The sequence below is a fragment of the Microtus pennsylvanicus genome, chromosome 3, assembly GCF_037038515.1.
Source record: "Microtus pennsylvanicus isolate mMicPen1 chromosome 3, mMicPen1.hap1, whole genome shotgun sequence".
Taxonomy (NCBI): Eukaryota; Metazoa; Chordata; class Mammalia; order Rodentia; family Cricetidae; genus Microtus; species Microtus pennsylvanicus.
In genome coordinates this window covers 79,955,340-79,970,471 of record NC_134581.1, presented here as the reverse complement: position 1 = coordinate 79,970,471, position 15,132 = coordinate 79,955,340, and the positions used below count along the sequence as shown (strand labels likewise).

The window sequence follows — 15,132 nt, the reverse complement described above, 5'->3', positions numbered from 1 at the left end:
TTGCTGGCTATGCTCTCACCTGTCAAATGGGGGAGCCGTTCCTGCCTCTTGGGCTTGTAGTGACACACAAAATAAGATGCTGTGTGAGTGTTTAAAAGATGCCGTCCCCAGTAGACACTCAGCAAATGTTGACTGCAAATATAAGGGTTGGGAATTAAAATTAAGGATAATACACTAGGTGTGGTGACACAGGACGTTAGTCCCAGCTCTCGGTTAGAAGAGGCAGGCAGATCTCTGTGAGTTTGAGGCCATGACAACCAGGGCTACAGAGGAAAATCCAAAAAAAAGTAGAAAAAAAGTAATAAAGCAGCAAGTGAGGGTTAGTGACAGGAGAGAAAAATGTGACAAGTGTCACAGAGTAGGGAGACATGCATAACACAGGTTGTAGACGACGGAGTAAGAGCCTGCTCTCCGGCCCTAATCCTCCAACCTGGGATGCCACCTCCACTCCACAGGAGACTTGACAGGGGTGGTTAAGCTAAGTTTCCTGACCTGGGGAGGTGCAATCACAGCAGTACTTGGAAGGGAAAGAGTGAGGCAGGAGTGTCAGAGGCAGGGGAAGAGAAATAATGATGGGTCATAGGGCAGATGTCGAACCAATGGGTTTTGAGGGTGGTGCCACTAGCCATAGAATGTAGGCAACTCCACGGGAGGGCTGGGCCTCCCAGAGCAACACCTTGTTTGTCTGCACTTTGATGGAGCCAGGTGTGGTGGCACATGCCTGCAATCCCAACATCAGGAGGCAGAGGCAAACCTGCTACAAGATGGCCCAGCTACGTAGCCAGCCCCGCTGTGAAAAACAAAACCCGAGCAACAAAACGACCCCTTAACCCATTTTGGACTTCCGACCCCCAAACTGATAGATTAACACTGGGTGCTCAAAGCTGTTCCACGTGTGGTAACTTCTGACAGCAGCTGACAGAAGCAACGGCACGTACCTTTCGCTGTACGTGCTGTGTCACAAAATGTGCTTCACAAAAGCCACTTGCTAACGCCTTATGACTCACATCCCCACTTCCCAAAAGGGATGAAATAAAAAGGGAAGCCTCCAGGAGGAAGGATTCCTTTGGGCTGAAGCAGTCCCCAGCTCCAGCTGTCCTCACCGTGTGCCGCTATCCTATGAAACAAGGGAGCTTGGGGAGCGACACGGGCACCCTATCAGAGCCCAGAGTACTAAGCCCAACTAATGACAATAACTAATAAGTAGCATTTTGTATATCATGACTTTTATGTAGGTGGGTTTCTGTGGCCTTCATGTGTGTATCCATTGCCTCGACCCAACCTACAGAAATAACTTGTCCAAAACCTCCTGTGGAAGTTTCCTCGGAGATTCAAATATTCCATCTGGCAGGAAACTCCTTAAACCCGAAGCTAAACAACTCAAAATAGCTTCAGGAAGTCCCTGAAACTGACCAGATTCACTAGGCCCCTCCCTGGCAGCGTTAGCAATAAACGTTGAGCAGCGAAGAAAACTCTAAGACCATACCAGCTGCGTGGAAGAAGTTTAGACCAACTGAGGCAGCTAGGAAGGACACTCTCAGACCTGCTTGCTGAGCAGCCTGCAGGCTGTCTAGTGAGCTCCAGGTTCCCAGCTTTGTGAGCTGTCACCCATGCTGGGGAGGGCTTGGTGATACAGCTGTCTTTGAGACATTTCTGTTGCTGTAAGCAACCCCTCGCCCATGTTCCTGTAAGCAACCCCAATAAAACTCACTGGTTCACCACATTGGACTTTGGTGGTATCCGTACTTTGGTCTGTCATGGGTTTCCTATCTTGGGTGAATAGACCTGGGTTGCGTCTCCCCAGAAAAGTTCTGTCACACGATAAAACCACATCCTCAGAAAGCAACAGAACCAGGCCTCGAACTTAGTCATTCATCTCGAAAGCCCATTTTCAGCCCTTGTTCTCACCTTAGTGGTTGAGTAGGTGACACATCTCTGGTTCTCCTAGCTCTCCACTGGCAGCACGTCCCCACCCAATCCCGCCCTCCTCCTCAGGGGTTGTCATTCCCACAGGCCTAAGCAAATGGTGCTCGTCTTCTCTAGGGTCAGATGTAAACAGCAGCAGTGGGGAACCCTAGCAAAAGAAAAAACAGGGCAGGCTGGGCAGAAAGGTGACCCCTGGAATCCCAGCACCTAGAAGGCAGAGGCAGATTAGCCTTGGCTATAGAGTGAGACTTTGTCTCAAAGTAAAAAATAAAAAAGGAAGAGAGGTTGGAAGAGGAAACGGAGAGAGATCCCATGCGGCGAATCCCGAGAATGCTCCAGTCATGCCTCTCAAAACAGAGGCAAACCTTAAAACACAGGCAACCTTGTTTCTTAGAGCCTGAGTTTGGGCAAGTACCAGGAAGGAGAATACAGCAGATCTTGTGGTCTAGACAGGTGGTCAACCAGCCTAAGACTTGTTGCTGTCACAGATGACCTGATAGATACTGACAGTGAGGGGGGACCTGTCAGATGCTGACAGCCAGATAGCCACAGGTGACCTGTTAGATACTGACAACCTCACTTCCCTTACTGTTCGTACTTCTCTTCAGTTTGATCTGAGGGTTTGGGTCAGTTAAACTGTGCTAGCTATCCCAGCTATACACTTCTGAGCTTTTCTTCTCCCTCTGGAGGATTTTCCCACAAGCGGGATCTCACAATACATCCAGTTCCGCCATCTGTTATCCGAAATGCCGGGACCAGGAGAACCTCACATTCCACACGCTTTCAGTTTGGGGTAACCGCATGAGATTTCTCGGGGAGGGGACCCAGATCTAAACGTGAAATACACGTCTGTTCCAGGCTGCACACGCACACCCTGTAGGTCACTGCACGGATTTTGGGTGCCTCTGTGTACTGAGGTCAGGTATGACATCTGTCATGTGAGGCATCATGTTTATGCTCAAAGTCACACATTTTAGGGCATTTCAGAGTTTGGGGTCTCGGGTCAGAAATGTTCCACTTGTAATATAAAATCTTTCGAACTCCTGCCCCTCCTGAAGAAGACCGTATCTTGATCCTGTTGTATCTGCATCTCAAACTCACGTTTTCTTCTTTGCTCAGCTGTTCATACCATCCTCCTCCTGTCCAATGTAGTCCAAGCTAACCTCAACGTTGCTACGTATCTGAGGATGATCTTAAGCTTCTGATCCTTCTCTGCCTCCATCTCCCAAGTGCTAGAATTACAGGCATTCATCAACATTTCTCATTGACATAGTTCTCGGGGTTGAGCCGGGGGCGATGCTAGCCAAGTACTCGGCTAACAGATCTCCATTCCCCAGCCCACAGATGTGTCTTTTACCGCTGGTACTGCATGTACCACATGACCGTAAGTTTCTTTCTTTCACACGAGTGTGCCAGTGTCCCAGGGAAAGAGAGATCATATCTAATTATATCTGTCCTCCCAGCTCCTATTATAATAAGCTTCCACAGCTGCTACAAAGATGCAACGAAGTGTCTATACTTTTCTGTTTTTCTGAAAAATCACATCACACAGGAAATATCTCATTAAAAAGCTATTAGAGGACCTTGGGCAGCTGACTCTGTGTACTCAGAAGGGGATGTAGGGATCCCCCTTTGCCTGGTTTGTTTCACGGGTCATGTTTAACAAGGCTTCAGGGAGAGGGGAAGAGGAAAGGAAGAGCGGTCAAGTGTACCACAGCTGTACGGTCAGAAATGAACCAAAGGTAGCCAGACAACGAGGAGAAAGGATGGGCAGGCAGGCACGTCCACGAGAGGCAGAGGAAGATGCGAGTCTGTAGAAAGCATGAGTTGGGGACTCCGGCTGACGCTGCAGGGCTCTGCACATGGCCCTGTGGCTGAACACACTGTACACAGCACCAGTTATGGAAACACACTTCCTTCCTGCTCTCCAAGTGCTTCCTTCCCAGGACCAAAGAGTAAACATTTAGAGAGTGAATGCTCTCGGTAAATATTTCTGAATGGGGCACGGGCTCCAAGGAAGCAGGGTTCTAAACAACTCAGCTACCTGATTCCCAGACGAGCTCCCTTCAGCCACACACCTACACCTGAGAGCATGCAGCTGCCACTGTCCCTTGCCTGTGCCCTCGGCCTGCCCCAGGCATTCTGCAGACTCAGGCTGGTGTTATTTCAGCTTCTCACCCCTGCACAGAAACAGCCCTAGTCCGGAGAGAGTTTGCTGCCTAGGTTGCTTTATATGCAAGAATATTTATGCTTCCACGGGAGCCAGGAAACACACTGGAAAGCATTATATAAACACATGGCAACTCGGCTGAAGGGGAGATGTCCCTGGAACTGAAAAGGTCTCCCTGAATCATTTGTTCACCCCAGGTGCCAGGCTGCAGGCAGGACCTCCTCTCTTGTTTAACCAGCCACTTTGGTTGTATTTTGCAGGAAAGCAAGCACATTTCGTACCAATTGGAAAATTACACTAATGCATACTCATTAAATGACTCCCCATGGCTGTAATTGCCTCATATCTTTCTTTCCATTTATTTACTCTCTAGAATATCAACAGTCCTAAAGAGCCTGTGTGTGTGTGCGTGTGTGTGTTCATGTGTGGTGTTCACATACGTGTGCATGTGGAAGCCAGAAGACAACCTCACATGCAATCCCTCAGCGGTCATACACTTTGTGTCTTGACAGGGGTCTCCCTGGAAACTGGAAACTGGCCCATGGTTGGGCTAGGCTGGCCAGCAAGCTCCATGGATCCACCTGTGTCTGCCTCCCAGGACTGTGACCAGAAGCGTGTATCACCACAGACGGCTTTATATGTGGATTCTGAGGGTGGAGCTCAGGTTCTCTTGCTTACAAAGCAGGTGCTTCACCAACTGAGCCATTCCCCTACGCCCTGAAGAATGCTCTTTGACAATAAAGTGTTGAGGAAAAGGAAAGAAAAGTGAAGGCACAGATCCAAGTGCCCCAGAATAGAAACGAAGTCACGAAAATGTCCCTGTGATGTTGAAACACACTTGTCCAAACCGCCCTGGAGCCGGGAGATTGCAAACAGAGGAGAAATGGCTGAATTCAATGTCCTTCATAGTCAGAACCACTGAGGCACAGGAAGGCAAAGGATACACGTCTAAAACGCCAAGAAACCAGTTTTGCTTGGGTCAGAATGGCAAACCTGCTTGCTTGCACCATGTGTCACCTACTCGTATGGTGGGAGCCCAAAGCCTCTGGACATTTGCTCTAGTCTAGAAGACATCCACCTGCCGCCCCAGTGATGATGGAAACGGCCTGCAGCTAGATCAAGCAGCTTCTAGCAGTGCTCAGTAGTGAAAATGACATCTGCTGTTTCCTCCACCCCCCAGAACTTAGCAGGACGCCGTGGGCACAGGAGGTGGCCATCCAGGACACCTTCCTATCATAAATAATAGGAGACAAAGAAGATAATGTGAGTCACCAGGGAAGAAGGTGTTAGAACAATGGACCCGAACACTAGGCAGACTGAGGCAGGATGAAGAGTTCAATGCCAGCCGGGACTCAAAATGAATAAATAAATAAATAAATAGAGGGGGTGCGGGGAAGAAAGGATCACACTCATGTGACCTTGGGAGATGACCCAGGGTGTTCTAGCCAACACATCCAGCCACCCAGCCCCCAAGCAAACACAAGGAGCAAAAGATTCTCCCAGAAGTGTTTGGGCAAATTCCCAGTGGTTCCTGAGAGGCTCCGCCTTAAAGAAGACAAGGGCTTTTAGTCCCCGCAGGCACTGCTAGCACCCTTCTTCTGGCACTGCCTCTGTGCCCTGCTTGGGGCTGAGCCCATCCAGTGCAGAAAGACACAGGAGACCTGCTCTTGAGTCAGCCCTTCTCTCTCCCCCACCTCCCGGTCCTCAAGTCTGATTCCATTTGAGAGGAATCAGTAGACAGCCATATGGTACCCCATCGGATCCCTGAGCCTGGGCATCAGTCACAGCCAGACGCTTGGGTGGTGCTGGCTCTCCTCTGTCTCTGCTGCTACTTGGCCTGGCACCGCTCAGACCCTCTGGAGGGAGCCAGGCATGAGGGAGCAGACTGCAGCACTGAGAATCATCACTGGCCTCTGTCCATCTACTACTGTGCAGCCCAGCTCAGAGGGGGCAAGGAGACATAAAGGCAGAGGGTAGCCAGGCATCCAGGCTGCACCAGCACCACAAAGAATAAATAATACTGCCACTGTCTCATTACAGGGGGCCGAGGGGATGCCAGACACTCTCCCACTGTTCGAACGGATTGTTACTTCTCACAGGCACAACTGTCTTTCGTTACTGTCAGAATTTTACCAGCAGAGCTGGGCTTGGGTGGCACACACCTATAGTCCCAGCTACTCAGGAGGCTGGGGCAGGAAGATGGCCTGAGAGGAAGAGCTTTAGATGGCAGTTTTTGTGTGTGTTTGTGTACGGAGGGCGGGGGGTAGTACAGACAAGAAAACCGAGGCTTGGTGTGTTCAGAAATTCACTCCAATTTCACTGGGTAGTAAGGGGCAGGCCTAGGACTTACACCCAGGAATGCTTTTATACTGCACGCCAAGGCAGGAGAAAGGAGGCGATTAAAAACAGGGCCTCTCCGGTTCCCAGACGCTAACACAGAGGGCAAAACCCCTATGGGCAATACCTACTGGGTATGTGGAGACAGATAAAGACAGGTGTCTGATACCCATGCAGAGGGAAAGCCCCTACGCACGCACGCATGCACGCACGCACACATACGATACCTGCTGGGACGGCAGAGGCTCCCACAGAGCCACTATCTTAGCCTGGCATGACTGTGGTGGGGGACAAAGCAAAGCCTTTAGTTCCAAGAACAACTGGCCAGAGGCAGCTGGACTTCGAGGTGGCCAGGTGATGATGGCACAGGCACACCACACACAGTAAAGGCACAGTGCGTGTCCATTTCCACAGCACTTAAAGGCTTCAAGGTCTGTTGCCTCATCGAATTTCCAATTTCTGAGACTTAAAAGTGTTTACATTTGAGAATCTGCTGTGTCATCGCCAATGTGGTCTAAACGCCTAACGTGTAATTAGAAATGAGGCGGAATGGGGAATTTTCATAGAAGCTGTGTTCCGGGGTTATGACTAGGTCAGCAGCCTATTCACACACAAGGTCAAGCAAAAGAAACTGACTATATGACCATGACCACTATACTTGTAAGGTGGAAGCATGAAGATCCAATCATAACTAGCCTCGGCTACACTTGAGGCCAGCCCACATGGGGCCCTATCTCAGGAAACCTTAGGCGCTCTCTCTCTCTCTCTCTCTCTCTCTCTCTCTCTCTCTCTCTCTCTCTCTCTCTCACACACACACACACACACACACACACACACACATACACACACACTCATTCAAAATTCAAGAAAAAGAAACTAAGTACAACCGTAAACACTGTACGATACCACTTACAAGCAAGTCTAGAAAATGCCAACTCAATCAACAAGCTGATAGGAAGTTGCCAGGGGCTTGGAAGAAGAACTCGGGACAATTGCACAACGACACAAGAAAACTTCCACACTGTCAAAAGGAAACCTTCTGGAGTTGTTCTCTCCTTCTATCCTGTGGGTCCCGGGATTGAACTTGGTCACGGTGTCAGTCCTCGCCTACTGATCCATCTTGATCCCAACACGAGAAAACTGGAGAGGCACTTGACATATTACTGCTCTCATCTGTCCACCATCTTTAACAGTTTACCACGCCTCAATAGGCTAAAAAGAAGGCCTGCTAACGTCCTTTTAAATTGCAATCTCTGTGAACACAGAACATTCACTGAACTTGAAGTTTGAGGTCCATACAGCAATAGGGACTCCCTTTCCCCAAAACTAACTGTGTGACCATAGGCAAGTCCTGGAGGCCTCCAGTTTCCTCATTTTCAAACCAAGGCCTGTATCCCTGGCTTTAGCCTCAGAGTTGATATTCAATGCACATACAAGCGTTTTTTACAACGGCACCATTCACACACATGTAGAAGAGAAGGTTACACAAGCCATAAATAAAGTAGAGGCTTCCCTGCCCTGCCACCTGTAAGAGCCCTTCAGTGGCAAGTGGACCACGGCTGTATTTTTCTATCCAAGATGCAGGGGAAACAGCTCCGGTCCCCAGGTTAGAATTGGCTACATGTTGGAGATGCTTGGTTGGCCAAGTGCTTTCAGGGGATCCAGTGTCAACCTACAGGTGAACAAGGAGAGCCAGAGAAACTAGATACTTTAATGCATTGCCCTGCCAGCTGCCCCTCCATTGCTCATGAAGCCATTTGGGATGCCTTTATCTCTGAGCAGTGAGGTACAGCTAAATCAACTAGCCTCCTGAAGCCAGGTCCCAGCCGCTTACTCCAGCCTTCTGCCACAGTCTTGCTCTTTAACCAGACATAGCTCAAATACTCTCAGCTGAGAACAAACAAGGCCTTCCTACCCAGCTCTCCTCTACTGGAGTTCCACCAACACCCCTCACCTCTGTCGCCTTCCAGTTTAACACAAAATTACCGAAATAATAATGAATGTCTAGGCTCTACATTTTCCAAGTCCTTTCCATTACTCCACCGGCCCATGTTAACAGGGCGGGTACTGCCATGCACAAAATCTGATCGCAGCGCTGGAGGGAAAAAGAGTCAACGGGAATGTAGATAGTTCAAGTGTCAAGTAGACACTGGACTAGAATCTGGAATATGGCACTCCTGCCGCATTCCTTGTAAGACTATTGCGTTTTGTTAATTGTTTGTTTGTTTAGTAGTGCTGGGGATTGAACCCAGAGCTCGTGAAAGCTAGGCAAGTGCTCTACCAATGGCCCACACCGTCAGTCTCATGACCTCTCTCTCTCTCTTTCAATCATTAGGAAATAAATACTAACCATGTGTTTTGTAAACAAAAAATGATCTAGCCACAGGCAACCTTTAAAAAATAAAAATAAGGCAAGGGTAGTGGTATCTGCTTGTGATCCCAGCACTCAGGAAGTGGGGGAAGTTGACAGAGAGTTCAAGGATAACCTTAGCTAGCTACACAGTCTGTTTGAGGCCAGCCTGGGCTACCTGTTTCAAAACGAAAATAAATAAATGGAATAAAACGACAGCGGAGGCTTGTAAGAGCAGAGCCCTTAGATTGATTCGGTGACACAGTGACTTGCTCCAAGGCACACAGTTGGCCTAGAGATTGTGAGCATCTATTCCTTGAGATGGGGAGCAACATACAGTGACTCTTTTGGCTGAAGTGCACTCAGCTAGAGGCCGCTTCCGGTCTCCTCAGGTCCACTCAGGTCCACTTGGGTCCTCCACTCATTGGCCTCAGGCCTTTGCCCAAGCGATTACTCTTCCTGTTCCTTCAGACTAACCTCACTGGCCTGGAGGAAGCTAGGTTTCTATTTTTAGAACACGTGGGCCAGTGCAGAGCTAATTGAGCATAAAAAGAAAAAGGAAGGGATGAGCTATCCGGCCTCTGAAAGATTCCTTCCAGAGTCCCAAACTCATCCCCACCTCACTGGCTCCCGTTTTGTTTCATTCCCCGACGTAACCACCCAGGAGAGCACAAACAGATCCCTCTCCAGTACTGTTCATGTTGAACTGAAGCGTATGTGGGGTGACAAGCTCCTGACGGTAGTGAGGAGCAGAGAGAACATGTCCCTGAGGTCACCCTGGGTGGCCCAGCCTGACAGTGTGCCACTTTCAGCTCTGACAAGCACTTACAGGCCTGTGCTCATCAGGAGCACTCCCGTGGGAAGGCTTCCGAACGGCCCTGGGGGGTTAAGTCAGCTTCAGGGCCATAGCCTGGCGCAGCACAGATCAGAAAGGGACCTGGACCTGCTGTCTCTGTAGCTACCCAGAGTTCAGCCCCTGTCCCAGAACAACAGACGCAGGTATATACCAGGGGAGCCTGGTTAGTAGCCCATCTTCAGCTCTGCTCTCCACAAGGGTGGCTCCACCAAGGTTCATTGTTCTGGGACCCCAGGCATGACACTGCTCATTCCTTCCTCTAGTGCTCAGTTAAGTCATGCAATCTCCTCCTTAGCTCCACACAGGAATTTAAAGCCTGCCTTTCGGAATCTGAAATAGCTCTTACTGACCCAAGTGAACCAACTAAGGAGACTCCCGGACACTGGTGCTTTTAGGGTAGGATAGGGACCACAGTTCCAGCCTTGGGGCCCTGGGTGTGACACATGCCTATTATCCCAGCACTGTGGAGGTTGAAGCAGGATCAGGAGTTCAAGGCCAATTTTAGCTATTTAATGAGTTTGAGGCCAGCCTGGACAATAAGAGACCCTTCGAAAAAACAAAAAGCAAAGCAAAACCAAACAAAGCCTGCTCAGGGTACTGAATCTGATCAGGTGACTCTGAGAACACCACTCCCTTTTAGGAGCAATTTAGCAATAAACCCAACCTCCGTTTCTCAAACCTACTGTTTTTATTCTCTGGTACGCCAGAAACAATACAATATGTGGGGTAGGCTAAGTCATGTCTCTCTGAAAGCCATCTATATCTTTTTTTTTTTCCTTTTAGTTTTTCGAGACAGGGTTTTTCTGTGTAGCCCTAGTTGTCCAGAAACTTCTCTATAGACCAGGCTGACCTCAAACTCAGAGATCTTCCTGCCTCTGCCTCCCAAGTACTGGGATTAAAGGTGTGCAGTACCTCCTATGAACTAGTATCTATGTTTTAATCCTGAAGACCTGTAAACACTATTTTACATGGTAAAGAAAAGACGCTGCAAGAATGATGTGGTGAAGTTCAGGGATGACTTTAACATAGGTACTTCTGGAGTACCAAGACCATAGGGCAGTCATAGGCATTTGTGGAACACTTTAAGCCATAAAAAAAAAGAGAATCCTGTCATTTGCTAAGGACCGGGGTGGAGCTGGAGATGATTATTCCAAGTGCTTGCCTTCAAGCCTGATGTCCTGCATTTGAGCCTTGAGACCCATGTGGTAGAAAGAAAGAACTAGACTCTTAGACGTTGTCCTGTGACCTCCACACGCACATGCGAGTCGACATGCGCGAGTAAGTACAATTAAATTATTTTAGATTTGTTTATTTTATGCATATAAGTGTTTTACCTGCATGTACATCTGTGCACCACATGTGTGTCTGGTGCCTGAGGCAGTCAGAAGAGAGCAGTAACTGGAATTGCAAGCAGTTCTGAGCTGCCTGTGCTGGGAATTGAACCTGGGTCCTCCGCATGAATAAGTGTTCTTCACTACTGAGCCATCACTCTAGTCCTGCATTTAAGCTTTTAGATTTTATTTAAAAGTAAGAAAAAATTCTGAAAATTTGTATTATTGAAAAAAAAGATAAGACTGGTAACACATATTTGGGATGGTGAGGCAGGAGGCTAAGAAATTTGATGCCAAAGTGGACTACACAGGAAGATCTTGTCTCAGCAGAAAAAAAAAACTGGAGAAGGAAGGAAGGTAGAAAGGAAAGAAAGAATGGAGGGAGGAAGGGAGGGATACATATTTGAGGAAATGTTCAGCCCGATTTCAACATTACACAGTGTGAACATGTATGGGACCCCACGTATGCACAGTTTATGTAACGGTTAGCCACAATTTACCAGAGACTGGGAGATGGCTCAGCGGGTAAAGTGCTCACAGCCCAAGCAGCTGAGTCTGGAGCTGCACCCAAATAAAAGCTATGTGCACTGGCAAGCACCCGTGATCTCAGCACTGGGTGCTGTGTAGACAGGTGGATTGTGGGGGCTCCCTCGCCAGCTAGTTCAGACAACAAGTTCAAGATCACTGGGACCCTGTTCAAAATATAAGGTGGAGAGCAAGAGGGGGAGACACGTGAGGTCAACCTCTGTCCTCCACAGAGGAATGCATGGGGGAATGAACCTCTACATGGGCAAGCACACACACTCACACAGACAAACACGGACACATGTGAGCATGCTTGCATATTTCCTACATGTATCATAAGAGACACCCAGAGGGAAATTTGGTCCAAAGAAAAAACAATGGTACAGACTGGATGGAATGAAACAGCCACAAACTTACACAATGCCCACCAGCCGGCAGAAGCTGGATAAATGGGATGGATTCTCCCCTAGAACCTCCAGGGGGAGCACAACCTCACCAACACAGTTTTATCCCAAGGATACCAACTTGGAACATCTGTCCTCCAGAATATGGAGAGGATACATTTCTGTTGCCTTAAGACACCCAGCCTGTGGCCACTTGTTCCAGCAGCCGAGAGAAACAAATAGAGCAGGACCATTTAGTGCCGTTGAGTGTATGTGGAGAACTGCTGAGCAGAGCATCTCATCCACACGGACTCCTATGGCTCGAATTGTGAGGTCATGCAGTGCAGACACAAGGCCTGGGTTTGAATTGGTTTCCCCTCCCTAACAACCACCACCCTATGCATGTTGTATAACTTCTGCAAGCCCTGGCTTCCCTGGTCACAAGACAGGCATGGGCTATGTTTTTACTGAGCAGCTAGGAGGATAAATGGGTAATGAAAGTAAAATCTTTCCGACCGTCAACAATAGTCAATAATCTAGCTACTGTGCCACCCCAGGAATTAAGTGAAAACAAAGCAGGCCAGCCTCCTAGTCTGCCACCACCTGGACAAGGCCTCTGAGGCCCACTGCAGGAAATAGATTGTTCCCTTAAAGCCCACCGAATATCAGATATGAAAATCTGAAGAGTCCAGTGAAGCAATGTGGATCTGTGACGCTGGTCTCACTTCAGAAACGGCAGCTGTCTGGAACCATGAAAGTTCATTTAGACTCTGCTCGGGTTCTCACGAGGCCCTACAGAATGCCGTTCATCCTCAGGGCTTTCTGGGGGAGGGCCCTCACCTAGCACCCCCTGTAAAACCCTCTACATCTCTCTCTGGGTTTCCAAATCAGCAGGAAGCAGAAATCTTGGTCCACTTTGTGGCCTTTCACCGACTGGGCCAAAAAACACTCGAGTCTGTCCTAGCAGGCTGGGAAGGATGATACATTTAGGAGTCTGCTTTATTTAGACTGTGGCTAAGTTAGTAAAGAACCAAGGATCCCAGGAAAGACACCTAGAGTTCTCGCCTGAATGAAAGCTTAGGGAAAGAACGAACTTACTGATAAAAGTTCGCCCAACTCCAGTTCAGGTGATGTAATTGAAAGAGTAAGAGAGCAGCACCTGCCACCATCCCGGACTTTGTGTCCCCACCAAGGAAAACAGCAAGCCAGGAATAAAACAGAAAGCCCCCTTCCACACAACCCCCAACGCCCCCTCCGGGGCCAATGGGCGCTGGCTTTCCATCAGGCGAAGCTCCAACCCCTTGCACTGGAGGGGACTCCTGCTGTTGCTGCCCAATGCTGGCAACCCCGCTCTTTCCTGAAGGCTGCAGCGACAGCCACCTGCGCTCTCTGCCCTTCCCGACCCGAGCCCACCCTCGGAAAGGAAGGAGGAGGCAGGAGGGCAAAGTTCCCTCCTCCCCGCGCCCCGTACTTTGCAGCACCCACAGCTTTTTGCTCTGCCGTCACCATTGACGAGAACCCTAGTCCCCTGGAGGAATCGCTTCTTCTTCCCATTCCATCCTCTCCATCAATGAACACGCAGCGACACCCACGCTCCCGCTCCTCCCACTCCGGAGGGAGCCGGAGCTCAAGAGCGACATCCGGAGTTGGAAGCCTCTGCAGCGGGGGTGCCGGCCACCCTGCCCCGCTGCTCCTTGCCTTTTCCTAGCCACCAGAAGACCCCCCAAACGTGCCACCCCAAGTTGGCTCGGCACTCCGAAAGGATAAGGGATCCGAGTCCTCCGAGAAACCCGCCTCTCCCCAAGAATAGCAAAAGAGACCTAGGGGAGCCCGCGCGCAAACCGCCCTGGGCCACCCGCGGAGTCAGGGATTCGAACCAGCCGCCCTAGCCGCCCAGCATCCCCAAGCAAGTCCTTAGCCCAGCACTTCTGCTGCCCGCTCGTCCACGGTATCCTTCCAAGCAGGTCTTGGCAGCTCCAGGACGGCGAGCCGGAGCGAAGCCGAGGGTCGCTGGGCCCAGGCGGGTTACTTACGCTCGGGCGCGGGGGAAGCCCATGGACAGGAGCACGTCCAGCGCCGACCCATGCTTGACGGTGCCCGGGCGCTGCAGGCGGTCCCTGCGCGGGGTGACTTTGCTGTACAGCTCCTCGCGCGCGGCCATGGAGAGGGCTGGGGTCGCGGTGCCGAGTGTCCGCTCAGTGGCCGCCCATCGCCCGCGCACAGGAGCTGGGGGTCCCGGGAAGACGGCGGGGGCGGTGCTCCTAGCTCCCCGGGCGGAGACTGACGCTTCCTGGAGAGGCCCCGGGAGCTCGGCGCGGGCCGGCCGCTTTTGTGGGACCGATCTCAGCCCGCTGTGCCGTGGAGTCCCAACACTGAGACGCTGCAGCCTTCTCTGTCCTCCGCCCCCCGGCTTCTCCTTCCCGAGCTGTCCGGGAATTTGCAATGAGTAATTTTTGAATGGATCAAAAAGGAAAAGCAGCCTTGTGGGCAGGCCCTGCCTCGCCTGTGCAGGGCCCCGCCCCTCTCTTAAAGCGGCCGCGCGGGCTCAAGCCCTGCTGGCAGGATTCCAGCTGTAGTAGGCATTGCTTCTAGACAGAAGGTCCCGCAGTAACCAGCTAGGCCAGTGTACTTTGGTTCTCAGAGACCCAGATCTGCCTTGGCTTGCACACCGACCCATCTGGGCCTCGAGGTTTCGGAATAGCCCATTTCACGTTTCATTTCATTATTGGCAAGGTCAGTAATGGAAACCTACTGCAAGCATGGATGAGAGGACCATCTATGCCACAGTAAAGCCCGCGAAAAGGTATCACTTCAGATTGATGCTGCAACAGTTACAAAGTTGTTAAATCTCCCCCATAGCCCGCAGTGACTAGAGAACGACTTCCGGAAAAGGGCCTCTGACTCTTGGAAGTGGCAGGATAGGACCTGAGAGGGCAGAGGCCAAGGAAGAAGGGACAAGAGAAAGGGAAAGAAAAAAGGGAGGAGAAGCAGAGAGAAACAAGGGGCTAGAAGGTAGAAGGAGAAGAAACAGAGAAAGGACAATAATTATAGCACTTCCTAATGGAATGAGCAGACCTTCACGAGGGAGTGTGCACCCTGTCAATAAAGGGGTTCAGCACAGGAGCCATAATTGAACCCCACCACAGTTGGACCAAACAACTCTCCTCGAAGAAAGGAAGTCATTACTACGAATGCCCCCTGTCACCATGAACTTTGCTGAGGAATTAAAGCTCGGTGACCTGGAAACAAAGCCA

At 50.2% G+C, this 15,132-nt stretch overlaps 1 protein-coding gene across 2 annotated transcripts in view; it reads right to left on the bottom strand.

Annotated features, from left to right (window-relative positions):
- Ubash3b (ubiquitin associated and SH3 domain containing B) overlaps positions 1–14,531 on the bottom strand; it is a 145,385-nt gene extending 130,854 nt beyond the window's left edge. The window contains exon 1 of one of the 2 annotated variants that reach the window (XM_075966278.1): positions 13,912–14,531. In XM_075966278.1, the coding sequence (XP_075822393.1) occupies positions 13,912–14,039 (128 nt within the window). In that variant the 5' untranslated portion in view covers positions 14,040–14,531. The remainder of the gene's footprint in view (positions 1–13,911) is intronic. The other variant, XM_075966279.1, reaches the window with a different exon arrangement.
- Between the last annotated feature and the right edge of the window lie 601 nt (positions 14,532–15,132).